The following is a 15,825-nucleotide window of genomic DNA, read 5'->3' as shown; positions in this document are numbered from 1 at the left end:
TGTTCAGAAGATAAGAAAGTGGAATACTGAAAGAAATTTGTGCGCTTAAATTAACTAGTGAATATTGTGGATTTCCTATAGATGGACAAAGTCGTAAGAATCGACAAAATATATATTTACAAAAAGGTACAGGGTACATTATGGAAAATTATTTAATAAAATTTACCTAGCAGAGAGATTATATATAATTATTTTTATTTGTACAAAGTCGGGAACTTGAGACAAAAAAATCTTTGATTGAAAAATCAGCTTAGCATTTGAAATGCACTTCCTGAAATAAATCAGATTAACGCCTTAAGGAAAGAACTAGTTTACTAGTATTAGTCCTGCAGCTGGTATAAACAAATTATATTTTATTTAAGCAAGTAGACATAACTTTATTTATTTATTTTTAGAGCCATTCGCAACAGAGTCACTGAGTTGCGCTCATCAGATAGTCTCATTAGGAAACTTCGTAGTCGCTGCTAAGTTTAGTCCGTTTAGTTTCGTTTTATAATTAAGAGATGATTTAAGATGACTTTAGTTGCTAGCTATTTTATGGCCACTCTGTCACACGGCATTAACAGGGAAAACTCTTGGGCAAGGATTGCCTTTGAAAATAGTTTTCAAAACGTTGGCAACAACAGCAACGAACAACGGAAACGTTGCAGCCGCAGGGCTCGTGCACTTTTAAGACGTCTCAAGCCTCCATCCACAACGGCCAACAAGACTTTTGCCTTTCCTTGTGCCATCCGCTCCTCCGCTGCTCCCCTCCTCAGCAACTCCCCTCACTCCATTCAGTACAAATGCTCAATGCTACTTTCTTGCTTTCTTTCCATTTGCAACACAACGAAAAATACTTGTATACATATATATATATATAAATCTGTATATATGTGTGTGTATAGACATTTGGCCAAGAATCCTTTCATTTGTGACTGCAATCTGCGCTGGCTGGCCGACTATTTGCACAAAAATCCCATAGAGACAAGTGGAGCACGCTGTGAGTCACCGAAGCGGATGCATCGCCGGCGCATTGAATCTTTGCGCGAGGAGAAATTCAAATGTAAGTGCGCCCGACGGGCAAAACAAGACAAGTAAAAGAATATGTCTTAACTGTGTGTCCCACCTCCACCAACTCGCCCACCCACTACCACCCACTTGACAATTGTGCAGGTTCCTGGGATGAATTGCGAATGAAGCTATCCGGCGAGTGTCGCATGGACTCAGACTGCCCATCCATGTGCCAGTGCGAGGGCACAACGGTCGACTGTGCGGGACGTGGTCTCAAGGAAATACCACGCGACATTCCATTGCATACCACAGAGCTGTAAGTTACCAACAAGACTAAACTCCTAGAATACTTATCACAATACATTTTATATAAGTGTTACCCCGCCTTAAATGGACGGCTCTTAAGGCAGCTCATAAATTATTTGCTAACCATTTCTATAGCAAAAGTCTTATGTACTTCAAGTTATGTCTTATGGCTTAGTGAACTCAATTCGAATATAATAGATATAAACATAGATATAGCAACGTAATGATATTAAAGTAAAGATTCTCATATAAGTTATGTATTATTCAAGCTTTTGACAAACGCAGAAAACAAATAAATCTAAATAAATAAAATAAATAAAGAAAATATCTAAATAAATAAAATAATAATTTAATAAATTTGATAACAATTCAGATTGTATATTGTTAGCCAAAGATGTACTTAGTTGGCTTTAAATATTGTCCTATTATTTAAGCCATTAGATTAATGTGAACATGTCGTAGGAGTTCAGTAAATTTATAATAACTTCAGCTCATTTGTTGTATTCTAAGTAAGCTGCTTACATTAAACATCGACTTTAACCCGAGTCTGTCTGATATATTTTTCATAGTTTACTCAATGACAACGAATTGGGACGCATTAATTCGGATGGCCTGTTTGGACGCTTGCCGCATCTGGTTAAACTGGAGCTGAAGCGCAATCAGCTGACTGGCATTGAGCCGAATGCCTTTGAGGGTGCATCGCGCATTCAGGATTTGCAGTTGGCCGAGAATAAGATAAAGGAAATTTCGAATAAAATGTTCCTCGGACTGCATCAGCTGAAAACCCTGTAAGTATAAAAGGTTATATATATTTTAACCTATAAAGTGTAGCACATAGAGTATAGCCTTTAAATAGTATTTATATTTAAATATTGCCTTAATATTAAAATTATGTATTTTTACTTTTCGTTCAATTGCAGCAATCTTTATGACAATCAAATTTCATGCGTCATGCCTGGTTCATTCGAGCATCTCAACTCGCTGACGTCTTTGTAAGTACTGACACGCCCCGATGCCGCACTACCGCTGCCTCTGCCACTGCCTGGCAGAAGTCTTTGGCATTTGATGCGTCTGCTGGCTATGCATAGCTATTAAAACTGTGCCAAGTGGCCAAGCGGTGCGCTGCATGCACTTCAATAGATAAATGATTTAGCTTTGGCATTAATTGCCCCGTTCTTAGTTTACATGACCCCGCCCTCACTCGCGCTCCGCTGCCCGCCATCGCCCTGCGCTGATAGGGCACAGGCACATAAAATGAGGTTAATGGTTTTGATTGTTCCCTAGTTGAACTTCATCTGATTGCCAGCATTTCACATCAAAACAGAAGCTGCTGCTGCTGCTGCTGCTGATGCTTTAACAAATCAGTTTTTCTTCGTTGCATGCCAACATCTATTGTATATAATTCAATTGAACTTCAATTTATAGCAGTGCTGCCTACGATAAGAACTACATACACATGCACACTCACACACAGACAGACACACACATGTCTCATATAGCTCAAGGCTCACCCGGTGTCTTCATGTATCCCAACTACAATGTATGACGTATGTGTGTGTGTGTGTGTGTATTGCTCCACATTGTTGTGCGCGCCTGTTGTAAATCAACCCTCACTACACACACACACATGCAGACTTGCGAGTGTGTGCTGTGCCTTCGATGATTTAATTAATTAAAATTGAGTTCAATAAAGAGCGCTAAACCATATACAGTGCAACCTCGCTGAGTTGAACAAAGAGCATGTTTTAAAGAAAGCGTTATTTAAAACTGAAAATTGAGATTTATTGCAAATGCTTTCAGGAAATTGATGGCTAATTGAAAATGAATTTAAATCATTTTTAATAAACAGGCGTCATTGACTAAAATTAACTTGATATACAGCAATCCATGGAATGGATTCAGAAAATCAAGAAAAATATTTGGAAGAATGTTAAAAATCTTTTTGGTGATTAGTTTAGGTGCAGTTAAAACAGTCACACGCCTGAGCTGTGGCATGCTACGTCAAATATTGATTGTTTTTCCTGGTTTTTAGCTCTTCTAAAGCTTTCATAAATCTCCAAATCTATAATTCTAAATTAAAATTTAATCTCTAATAATATCTTTAATTTATTTAATACAAATTTTTCAATTCATTATAATTTTATAATTCTCTTAAATTTTCATTGCCTCTTGGCAAACTGACTTTTTTCATATAATTAAATTCAACTTCGTTAGGCTGCACTGTACTTACGATAGGTGTGTGTGTGTGCTCTTTGGTGCGAGGTGTTGCGGTTCTTTGGCCGCATCTAAAATTATTGTAAAATTCATTTAACTAGCTAATAAATAGCATCAATGAAAGTCATTAAGTGCTGTGCACCACACGACATCCACATGCTCCATCATTCAGGTGGCTGGGATGGGTGGCGAGCCAGTAGGTGCCAGCCAAAAGTGTTAGTTAGTTGCCTGCGGCTGCTCGCACACCCACACCCATACACACCCATACACACCCACGCAGACCCAGCTGCTAGCCAACGTTGATAGCATGACAAAGCAGCATTGCTTATTAAATTAGTCTGGACTTGGTGTAACGTTTGGAATTGCCAATGTAATTTGCGAGCCATTGTTTCGCCTGCTCTTAGCCGAGCGCATAATTAAAGGTCTTACAGCACTTATGCTGCTCTGCGTGCCAAGTGAGTGAGTGTAACATATGCTCCGCAAGCAATTTGCATGCCAAAAGTGCAAAATTGGAAATAATTAATGAAGCCGTTCAAAGCTGTGCGTAGCCGAAGCTGATATTCAATATCATTGCAGTCATAATGCAATTACAGCTGGTGTCAATCAAATATGTAATTGAGTTTAGCAGAACAATATGCCACAAATTATAGGAAAAGCGCTCAGAAAATTACAAAATAGACGAGTGATACCAGAGCTACAAAAACCACTTCAACTGCGCCCCATAGATCTAAGCTCGAATAAGTTTAGTTTGCTTGACTATATTAATATATTAATGCTGAAGAGACACAGCTTACGTTAAAAGAAATTAATCCATGCCAAGGTGCCTTGAAAGCTTTGTGTATGTGGGCTCAATTTGTTAAAGCTTTAATAGGCTTGTCTTCAATTGATATAGCTTAAAAAGCTTCTTTTCAGCTGTCAATTGTTAGACCTGTTCCTTGTTGGTCTTAGCCAAAAGGCTGGCATAGTTAAGTTGTAGAAGTTGTTGCAACGTGTGTTTGGAAGTAATTGATATGAAAGCTGTGCATTTATCTATCAATTTTGTAGGAATCTAGCATCGAATCCATTCAATTGTAATTGTCATTTGGCCTGGTTCGCCGAGTGGTTGCGTAAAAAATCGCTGAACGGCGGTGCGGCACGTTGTGCTGCCCCAGCCAAAGTACGTGACGTGCAAATCAAGGATCTGCCGTACAACGAATTCAAATGCAGCAGCGACAACAACGAGGGCTGCCTCGGCGATGGCTACTGTCCGCCGGCCTGCACGTGCACCGGCACCGTGGTGCGCTGCTCACGCAATCAATTGAAGGAAATACCGCGTGGCATACCGGCCGAGACGTCCGAATTGTATCTGGAGTCCAATGAGATCGAGCAGATACATTATGAGCGCATCAGGCATTTGCGTGCGCTGACACGACTGTAAGTAACAGCTTGCCACAAATTGTTGCCAGCTCCCTGACTAACTGAAAACACAAATTATTTTTCTTTGCCTCATTGCAGCGATCTCAGCAACAATCAAATCACAATTCTATCCAATTACACCTTCGCCAATCTAACCAAGCTATCCACGCTGTAAGTACTGGGCCCATTTCTAATGACTTTTTAATTGCCACAATGCGGCTCGTACTAGGCATTAAGGCAACACGAATCGAAACGTTTCAACCTCAAGAGGGCTTGACACAATTTTTTTTTTTGCTTTCTGCTTTCTGCTTTTTTGCGGCAATTGCATTTTGCGGTTTATTGCGGCGGCAGCGCGGTGGTGGCTGTGTGCGCCACCCTTGGCCTGGGCTCGTCTCGACCGGCCACGAAATTCATTCGAGACGTTAAGTCGTGACTCGTGCTTAAGCATTAGTTGTCGTCGTCCATGCTGCCTCTGCATCTCTAGTCCGTCGAACTTATGCTGCCTGCCGCTTGCCGCCTGCCGCTTGATGCCGCTTGTGTGCGCAATCCGCAATCAAAGCTGTGCCGTTTGGCATACCCTGTAGGCTTGCCAGCTGTGAAGAGTCGATCTGTTTTTATATAGTAGCTATTATTATATAGTATTAGATACTTTATGAGTTCGCGTACGTTAAAATAGATTAAACCACATGCAAGTATTGTCTATATAAAGAAGAGACCTGAAGATCATTCTGCTATTTTAATTATAAGCTTGAGAGTCATGGCAATTAATGCTAATAAAATTGGTATATTCCAATACTAAAACACAATGAAATTTTCAATTAAATATTCATTCAATTTGTGCTGAAATAACTATACGAATGATACTAGCCAAGCCACGGCTTAAGCTCTCTTCTTACTGTTAAATAACCTTTCAACTCGAACTGCTTGCCAGCTGTATGGCTCTCTGGCCCTTACAGGGTATCTCAGTAGTCGGGCAAATGTGAATTTCGCACGCTCAGTGCATTTCTTTTCAATTTTCTGTGGCTGGCTTAAAACGTTTTGCAATTACTTTCATTTCTTCATCATCGATGTGTGTGCCGCATGCGTCCGCAATTTGGTAAACGCTTCATTTTGCACATCTTCTGCGTTTCCTTCGTGTGGACCAAATCTTTATTATTTGCTTCGTTCGGTTCATTCTTGCAGAATCATTTCGTACAATAAGTTGCAATGCCTGCAACGTCATGCGTTGTCTGGTCTGAATAATCTGCGCGTGCTCTCGCTGCACGGCAATCGGATATCCATGCTGCCGGAGGGTTCCTTCGAGGATCTCAAGTCGTTGACACACATGTGAGTAGCAGCTTGCAGCAATTCCTGTTTTTCCTTTTTTTCCTTTTGATTCGCTTCGTTAACCTGCTGTGACCTCTTCACCCACTTTTGACTCTTGCAGTGCCTTGGGCAGCAACCCGCTTTACTGTGATTGCTCGCTGAAATGGTTCTCGGACTGGATCAAGCTGGACTATGTTGAGCCGGGTATTGCGCGCTGTGCCGAGCCGGACCACATGAAAGATAAGTTAATACTGTCCACGCCCTCGTCGAATTTCGTGTGCCGTGGCAAGGTGCGCAACGAGATCCTGGCTAAGTGCAATGCCTGCTACGAGCAGCCCTGCCAGAACAAGGCCCAGTGCCTGGCCTTGCCCCAGCGAGACTACCAATGTCTCTGCCAGCCGGGCTATCACGGCAAGCACTGCGAGTTCATGATCGATGCCTGCTACGGCAATCCCTGTCGCAACAATGCCACCTGCACGGTGCTGGAGGAGGGGCGCTTCAGTTGCCAGTGCGCGCCGGGCTACACAGGCGCCCGCTGCGAGACGAACATCGACGATTGCCTGGGCGAGGACATACGCTGTCAGAACAATGCCACCTGCATCGATGGCGTTCAATCGTATCGCTGCGAGTGCCAGCCTGGGTTCAGCGGCGAGTGGTGCGATACGAAGATTCAGTTCTGCAGCCAGGAGTTCAATCCCTGTGCAAACGGGGCCAAGTGCTTGGATCACTTCACTCACTACAGCTGCGAGTGCATGGCCGGCTTCCATGGCATCAACTGTACGGACAACATCGATGACTGCCAAAATCACATGTGTCAGAATGGCGGCACCTGCATCGATGGCATTAACGACTACGTCTGCAAGTGCCCGGATGACTTTACCGGAAAATACTGTGAGGGCCACAACTTGATCTCCATGATGTATCCGCAGACATCGCCATGCCAGAACCACGAATGCAAGCACGGCGTGTGCTTCCAGCCAAATGCCGCCGGCTCCGACTATCTGTGCAAATGCCATCCGGGCTACACGGGCAAGTGGTGCGAGTACTTAACCAGCATCAGCTTCGTTCACAACAATTCGTTTGTCGAGCTGGAGCCGCTACGCACCAGACCCGAGGCAAATGTCACCATTGTCTTTAGCAGCGCCGAGCAGAACGGCATCCTCATGTACGATGGTCAGGATGCGCATTTGGCCGTGGAGCTGTTCAATGGCCGCATTCGCGTTAGCTACGACGTCGGCAACTATCCGGTGTCCACCATGTACAGCTTCGAAATGGTGGCCGATGGCAAGTACCATGCCGTGGAGTTGTTGGCCATCAAAAAGAACTTCACGCTGCGCGTGGATCGAGGCCTGGCACGCTCCATCATCAATGAAGGCTCCAACGATTATCTGAAGCTCAGCACGCCTATGTTCCTGGGCGGCCTGCCCGCGGAGCCCGCCCAGCAGGCTTACAAAAACTGGCAGATTCGCAACTTGACCAGTTTCAAGGGCTGCATGAAGGAGGTCTGGATCAATCATAAGCTCGTCGACTTTGGCAATGCGCAGCGGCAGCAGAAGATCACCCCGGGCTGTGCTCTGCTTGAGGGCGAGCCCAATGAGGGCGAGGAGGACGACGAGCAGGACTTCATGGACGAGACTCCGCACATTAAGGAGGTAAGTCCAAGATCGCCTGTCCATAATCCTGTACCTAATCCCGTTTTAAACCATCCAGGAGCCCGTGGATCCCTGCGCGGAGCACAAATGCCGTCGTGGCAGCCGCTGTGTGCCCAATGCCAATTCCAAGGACGGCTACCAGTGCAAGTGCAAGCACGGCCAGCGTGGACGCTACTGCGATCAAGGTGAGGGCATCACAGAGCCCCCAACAATCACGGGTACATATTGCGATCTCTCATTCTAACATACATTCGATCGAGTCCAGCGGCTTGCGCGCAGCAATTCAAGAAACTGAAGACAATATTCATAAATAGTTTTCACATGAAAATCATTTCTATACGAACTAAACTTTGTTCAAGTCTGCCATGTCCCTTGAGCTATGAACTAATATGAATTGTAAGATTGACATCAAGTTATTGTCGGACTTTCGTACAATGCCTCAACTAGGTTGGTCACTTTTAAAATGGGAATGCAAAGAGCCATGGCAGACACCTTATGAACGCAGCTGTCTCATAGACTACTAAACCTAGCAGTCAGAACTAATTGACTCCTACACCTTGTAGGTAAAGCTTCCATTACGTAGATCAAATTAAGTGTAAATGTATGTGTATTATAAAGTTTCGGTAAAGTTCGTTGGTAGTTCAAGGGGGAGCTAGAGGCTCGGGGCAGTTATAATTTACCTGCAAGCATTCAAAGAAAGCGTATTGTATGGCAGCCAACCAACTTTCTGACAGCCTTTCACCCAGCTGCCCTGAATTGCAACGCATCCGCTAGGCTATGCTACATAACTCAATTTGCTTGCTCACACACACACACACACACACGCAAACACATACATATAACGCCTACATCAAACACACATCAAACATTACACGCCCATTTCATCTCTCATATATCTAGAGTCGCACAAGGGGGCAGGTGTTCCAGGTGTGTGCCAGCTGTTCCTGGTGTGTCTGTGTGTCTGTGTGTGCGTAATCTCATTAGCCGGCCGCCGCCGCCGTCTTCTTGTCAAAGGTGGTTCACTAATTGCATTTCCACGTTTGGTTCCACTTTTTATTGCAGCCGCCGCGACGTGTCGCAAGGAGCAGGTGCGTGAGTATTACACGGAGAACGACTGCCGCTCTAGGCAGCCGCTAAAGTACGCCAAATGCGTCGGCGGCTGTGGCAATCAATGCTGCGCGGCCAAAATTGTGCGAAGACGCAAGGTAAGAGCCAAATATGATTTCATTACCACAACATTTAAGCATCCCAACAGCAATTGCAATTGCAGAGCTATGCGAATATCTAAAGGACTTACAAATACTAATTGCTATTATTATATTGGCTAAGAAAACAGTTCTGCTAAACTCATACAGTAAATAGTTTAAAACATTTTGCATATCAGCTTGCTTTATAGACAGGTTATTTTTGTAGAATTTAGCCATAATCCAAATTGGAACTTCCCAAGAACTGCTTCTCGCTTCCTTATTCCTAAATCAAACAGCTTCACGATGATAAGTATTTCAGAATTTTAATTTTAATTAAGATGCGCTACTTATTACCATAGAAATCATAGCTGATTCAAGTTTGCTTAAAGTATAGACAACTCCTTAAGTGAATTATCAGTAACTATATCTTTGCTTGAAGTATTGGACATGATACAGACAAGTTGCACGAAGACAAATTTGCTAATAAGCGTTGTCAAATATATAAACATATCGAACACTGATCAGTTTGGCCTTCTTCCAATAAAATTTATGCTTATACAACTGCGCCCAATAACGAATTCCCAGCGCCTTCCAGAATGTCAATTGCTAGTCACTTCTCTTTGCCCAAATGGCCTAAACAGCCATCTTCCTCTTACTTGGCAGCGCACAGCCAAGGCGCCAACTCCCTTGGCTAATACCTCCACAACACATCTATACAGCTTCTCAGCCTTACAAAAGGAGGCAATCTTATGTTGGGTTTACTTGGAAAACAGATTCTGCTGTCATATTCTGTTAGCGATACGATACTGCCCCTTGTTAAAGAATAAATACAACTATATGCTAAAAGATGCACGAATAATGCACTAAGTCTACTGGATGACTCAAGCAGCCATAGGTGACTTAAAAGATTTCATGTTCTAGACCTGCCCCACAGAAATAGATAAATTTGTAAAGTAGGTAAATATATGGATTGATTTTATTGGAGCCCACGCCATGTAATATTATTGTTAAATATGTCTTTATTGTCCAGTATAGTACAGATTGCAAATAAAAACAGCAAAATTAAAAAAAATAATAAATTGTTTAAAGTAGATTAAACTTTGACATTCAAGTTTACCACGAACCTTAACATGATAATGAAAGTCTACTATGGATATCATTCCACAGATATTCGAATATTTGAAGAAAACTGTAAATGACCTTAGAATCGGCTTTAAAGTAAACTTGATAATTGAAAATTAATAATTTTATTATAGGTATTTGACACAAGGTTTAACAATAACTTGACAATCAGATCTAAGCCACTCACTTTAATTAAATTGTATTCAAAAAGCAAGTTGCAAGTCTTTTAGGCCAAACTTTATTATTGGAGCTAAATGAAGATATTTTATGTATTTAGCACCGACTTTAACAGGAACTTGACAATCATATCTAAGCCACTCACCCTAATTTAATTGTATTCTTAAAGCAAGTAACAAGTCTTTTAGGCCAAACTTTACTATTGAAGATTTATTTTTAAATAAGTCACTTTAAGTACTTAACATAAACATTAACAGGAACTCGACAATCTGATAAAAGCCACTCACTTTAATTTAATTGTATTCAAAAAGCAAGTTACATGTCTTTTAGGCTAAACTTTATTATTGAAGATTTTTTAAAGAAGACACATTTATTATTTAACACAAACTTTAACAGGAACTTGACAATCAGTTCTAAGTCAAGTACTTTAATTTAATTATATTCATAGAGCAAGTCCTTTAAAGTATCAAATGACATTTGTCTCATTTTATTTTACACCCATCCCCATCACCTGGTTTCCTCCTCTTCTCAACACACCTTCTCACTATTTCTTTTGCACAGGTGCGCATGGTATGCAGCAACAATCGCAAATACATCAAGAACTTGGATATCGTGCGCAAATGTGGATGCACCAAGAAATGCTACTGACTGAAAGATGCGACTACCCAATTGCTTATACAAAGCAATAGCAGCTTAGATGTTAGTTTAGGAACACAATTAAACTTAACTTATAATATGAGTAATATTGATAATGGTAATAACAATAACAATAACAATAACTATAATAATAATAATAACGATAATAGCAGTAGAAATAGTAGCAGTAGCAGTAGTATTAACCTTAGTCTTAAGCCGCATAGCAGTAGATTTAATAGCACGGGGCAGCAGCAACTGGGCGTGGCTGCTGTTGACCAGAGACAGGAGGCGGTTTCGGGCGAGGAGGGCTATGCTGTGGAGGACGCTGAAGCGGACACAGAACGCATGCAAGCGGACCTCCATGGCGATGATGTAGACGATGATGATGATGATGATGATGATGACGACGACGACGACGAGGGGACGAGCTTATTTGCAGATGATGACGATGATGAAGATAAAGATGAGTATGATGAGGATGACGAGGAGCCGGAGCAGTTGCCCGATCCCAAGAGTCTTATCTCAGCTGCTGCACAGCAACAGCCACCACCAGATGAAGAGGAGGATATGGGCTATGATGAGGACGATGAGCGTCTGGCCTTGGAGCGGCCGCGGACAGCTCGTCCGCGTGCCGATGAAGAGCATTTCGTGAACGAGGAGGGCAGCGGCGCCGGCGCCGGCGGCTACAAGGCGCGCTTCAGACCCAGCAATAGCTACAGACAATTGCATCTGGAGAACATACGCAAGAAGCTGCTCACGGAGAGCCAGCAGCAGGAGCCAGCCGTGGCGGTGGCCGTGCCGAGCACTGCGATTGATCTGCGCGAGAGCAGCGGCCATTTTGCTAACGATGATGAGGATGGCGAGGATAACGATGACGGTGTCGATGATGAATACGCTGGCAATGACGATAGCGCTGGCTTCTTTGCGTCGCAGCGCTCGAAGAGCAGCTCCGGTTCGAATCATTATTTTCGCAAGAATAGCAATGATGCGATCAAAATTATATCGACGCCGCTGGGCAAGGTGGGCATTGTCTATCAGCAGACGCCCACCGATGCCGATGGAGCCCAGCAGCAGCATCAGCTGCATGCGAACAAACAGCTGGAACAGCAGTCACAGCAGAAGCCAGCGACACAGTTTACGGATTTCGATGCCTTGTCACCGGATCCGGAGAGCAGTCATCGTTTTCCATCGCCACATCCGAAAATAACGCCCGTACTAACACCCGATGGCAAGGTGGCGCTGCTTTATCGCGGTGATTCGGAGAGCTCCAAGTACGAGCCCATACGCAATCTGACGCACAAGTTCACCAGCTCCAATGCCAAGTCAGCGTCCGAGCCGGTCAAAGCGAGCAGTGACGACTCCTCAGACGACTCCTCCGACGATTCGGTCTACACGGACAGCGAGGATGAAAGCGCGGGCGATAAACCAGTGCCGGCTTCGACCTCGTCTGTGACGCCCAAGCCGCTGCAGCCTGAGATACTGGAGCCGCCGGCCCATGCGCCAAACGGTGGCAGCTTTATAATACGACCCACCTCTGACTCGCTGCTGCCCATGATTAATCGGCCATTGTCCGAGGTGCTGGGCATCAAGAAAAATCAGTTCCAAGAGACGCGCGTGCGCGACCAGCTGCCCATGTTAGCCGTCACTGAGGCAACGCCTCGCTCTCTACTTGCTCAGCCTGCACAGCAGACCGAGCACAAGCCGAGCAGCGGTCTGCATTTCCTCACCAAGGTCAACCTGGCCGAATACCCCACATCCAAGCAGCAGTCGCCGCCTTCACTGGGCCAACTGCCCACAGGACGTGACTTCGACTTTAGCCTGGATAATACCATGCTGGATGAGAGATCGCGTGTGCGTGAGCTGGAGCGGCAGCGAGAGCGTGAGCGAGAGCATAATGAGGCCACCAGCAAAGGCGGGACCGAGGCGCACACAATTGCCAACGAGCAATTGCTGTCCAAGACGGAGGTGATCAACTTGGCCATAATACCGCAATTCAATGAAGACATGGAGAGTTTGCAGCGCCTGCATGAGAGCGGCGGGCTGGGCGGTCGCCGGCACCATCGCACGCGGCATCGCCACAAGCAAACAGACGAAGAACTGTCCGGCATCCACTGCGTCATGCAGGTCATGATGGGCATTGCGGCCGTATCCACAGTCTTTGGAATGCTGGGCACCTTCTTTAAGCAGCGCATTCTGGATCAGCTGCGTCTGATGCACTGGTAGTACAACAAAGGGTATTCGATCCGCTTCGAATACCTTCCCAAACCCAATCCGAACGCAAATCCTCGAGCGAAACAAGTCTCATCAGTAACACGACCAACTTTACCACCATCATCATTATCATCATCATGTCACCTTTATTATGTTATTATGATCTACTATTCTGATCTATTCTGACTACTAGCACAGGAGGCAACACTTTCCCCCTTTAATACTACTACTAATGCGCTCACTATATGGCCTCCACATACATACATACATACATATACTCATATATCATATGCCATATTTATATATACACATATATACTCTCTATTAGGTAGAACTGGAAAGCTGTCGTCCGTTTTAGATACTGTTCCCCAAGTTCATATAACTTAACTCCAAATATTGTTGACAACTGTTAATGCGATGTTAACTTCTTAACAGCTGCAAATGTTAGAGCAATGTGAAACAAACTGTTAACATAACTACATAGCTACAGTTGTGTGCTATACTGAAGACTTTTATTGTAGTCACATTAACAGTTGCTGTTACTGTTAACACCACACTGTTAACTACATAGCAGCAGTTGAGTCCTATTCTAAAGGCTTCTGTTGTCGTCACATTAACAGAATGTATTATGTACTTTCACGATTTCCAGTTCTGCTCTCTATATTCACACATACATATATCAACTGATGCATATATCGAAAATACAATATTTATGCAAACTCTATTTTTTGTCACTAGAAGCGTCCCTGCTTTTACGTTTTCCCATACTTCTAGTATACTTCCGCTTCTTTATATATAATATATATATATTTATATATACAATATTTATATACTTACTAGCAAGCTACCCAGGCGATGTACATATAAAAGCACACTATAACTGAACCACTCGACTATATGTATATGAACGCAACTGTAGCCCCTGCCAAAAAAGAGCAATGGAACTCTTTCCTGACTTTTCCTCCCAACTTGTTTTCGTATTTCCAAATCTTTTTTCTCCTTAATGTCAATTTAAAAACCATTCACACACACACACACAAGTTTGAGTGTACAAGCTTTAAGCAAGTCATTGCATGTGCCACGCCCACACCGCTAACGCACGCCCACAAATATATACCCCGCCCAACAAAGAGAAATAACAGCAAGAAAAAGAAGAAGCATATAAGAACATTCCCCCGTCTGCGCACCGTCAACGAGAATGAATTGTAGTAACAGTTTCCTTTTGTAGATAGAATACAGTTGTTTAAAGATTTGAAACGATAACGATAACCGATAACCGATAAAACAATGAAACGATAACACGATACACAAAAATTCAGCTGCACGCCACAATATGTAACGGTCGTTTTAAACGGGCCGCACACTCAAAGATACGAGTAAAAACGGTAATTATAATAATCTGCGTGCTTAACGAAATTCTGTTTAAGTTAGTAAGTTGCTCAACAACAAAAACGAACATAAAAACAAAAACAAAAACAAAAACAAAAACTAAAAACAACAATAAGCAAGCAAAAACGGAAACAAAACCAAGAACAAAAGCTTAACGAATTTTCAACAATTGTTGCAAAGTGTTTTTCTAGCATTAGTTAACAAATAATATTAATTGAATAATAATAATAATAATTATAATAATAATAACAATAATATTAAATGTAACTAAATGTGTGCTAAACGTAACTAACGTAACTAACAAACGAAAAGCAAACAAACTAAAACAAAGTAAAGAAAATCCTAAACATAAATCGGATAACAAACATCTAAGCTGGGTAGTCGCATGTAAATCTCTAACAATTAACAATTACCAACCTAAGTTAGACCTAATTAAATATTATAAAAGATATAAATGAAAACAAATTACGAATTGCATTTAAAAAACCTACACCTAAACCTAAACCTAAACCTATATATAAATATAATTATTTATACTAATCTAAATATATATATGTATGCAGTATGTATGTATAACTCTATGTATGTAAAATGTTTTTGTCTATTTTTCACTATTTATATATATACATATACTATATACGACATATACTATTTGTAAACGTACGCGTTCGCCTTTATTTCGTCTACACATTTGTTTAGTTCTGTCTTACGATTATATTTATATACATGTATCTATGTATGAACATATACTACATATATTTTTATTAATGTATAACTATGCGCACTAATTATATGCATATTATTGTGTATGTATAACCAATTGAAAATTAAATGTGTAATAGCTGTTGCTAAACGTTAACTTGAGTTCCGTTTTTATTATTATAAATTGTAATTGTCATTATTATTGTTTTCCCGGTTTTGCCCAGAGGCGAAAATTCATGGGCAAAACCAACAACTCATAAAGAAAGTTCAAAAAGAAAATCAAACATTTTCGACATTACATTGTAGGCATAACGAATGCTTTGATTTCTCTGTGTGTAATATTTATTTGATAATAAAAATTATAAATATGTTTAATAAGACCTTGGACTTTTTTCTACCCTTTAAAAGAACGTACCGCTTTTTATATTATTTATGAATATGCGCATTCATGAAGTGAATGACAGTATTTAATTGATTTGAGTTGTGTCCAGCACTTAACTTAATATTTAAATACTCCATTGATCAACGATGTAATT

The 15,825-nt window shown here is 42.1% G+C and overlaps 1 protein-coding gene across 1 annotated transcript in view; it reads left to right on the top strand.

The window, feature by feature from the left end:
- Nucleotides 1-14,727, top strand: part of LOC111599740 (protein slit) — a 63,196-nt gene extending 48,469 nt beyond the window's left edge. Inside the window, 11 exon segments of the mRNA XM_023315500.2 lie at nucleotides 888-1,045; nucleotides 1,156-1,309; nucleotides 1,869-2,087; nucleotides 2,220-2,291; nucleotides 4,558-4,926; nucleotides 5,008-5,079; nucleotides 6,091-6,234; nucleotides 6,335-7,865; nucleotides 7,924-8,083; nucleotides 8,928-9,070; nucleotides 10,913-14,727. Of these exon segments, the coding sequence (XP_023171268.2) occupies nucleotides 888-1,045; nucleotides 1,156-1,309; nucleotides 1,869-2,087; nucleotides 2,220-2,291; nucleotides 4,558-4,926; nucleotides 5,008-5,079; nucleotides 6,091-6,234; nucleotides 6,335-7,865; nucleotides 7,924-8,083; nucleotides 8,928-9,070; nucleotides 10,913-13,210 (5,320 nt within the window). The 3' untranslated portion in view covers nucleotides 13,211-14,727.
- The last annotated feature ends 1,098 nt before the right edge of the window (nucleotides 14,728-15,825 follow it).

Source organism: Drosophila hydei, unplaced genomic scaffold (genome assembly GCF_003285905.1).
Source record: "Drosophila hydei strain 15085-1641.00,03,60 unplaced genomic scaffold, DhydRS2 tig00000060-arrow-pilon, whole genome shotgun sequence".
Taxonomy (NCBI): domain Eukaryota; kingdom Metazoa; phylum Arthropoda; class Insecta; order Diptera; family Drosophilidae; genus Drosophila; species Drosophila hydei.
Note: the sequence above shows the minus strand (reverse complement) of the source record. Positions and strands in the feature narration are given on the sequence as shown.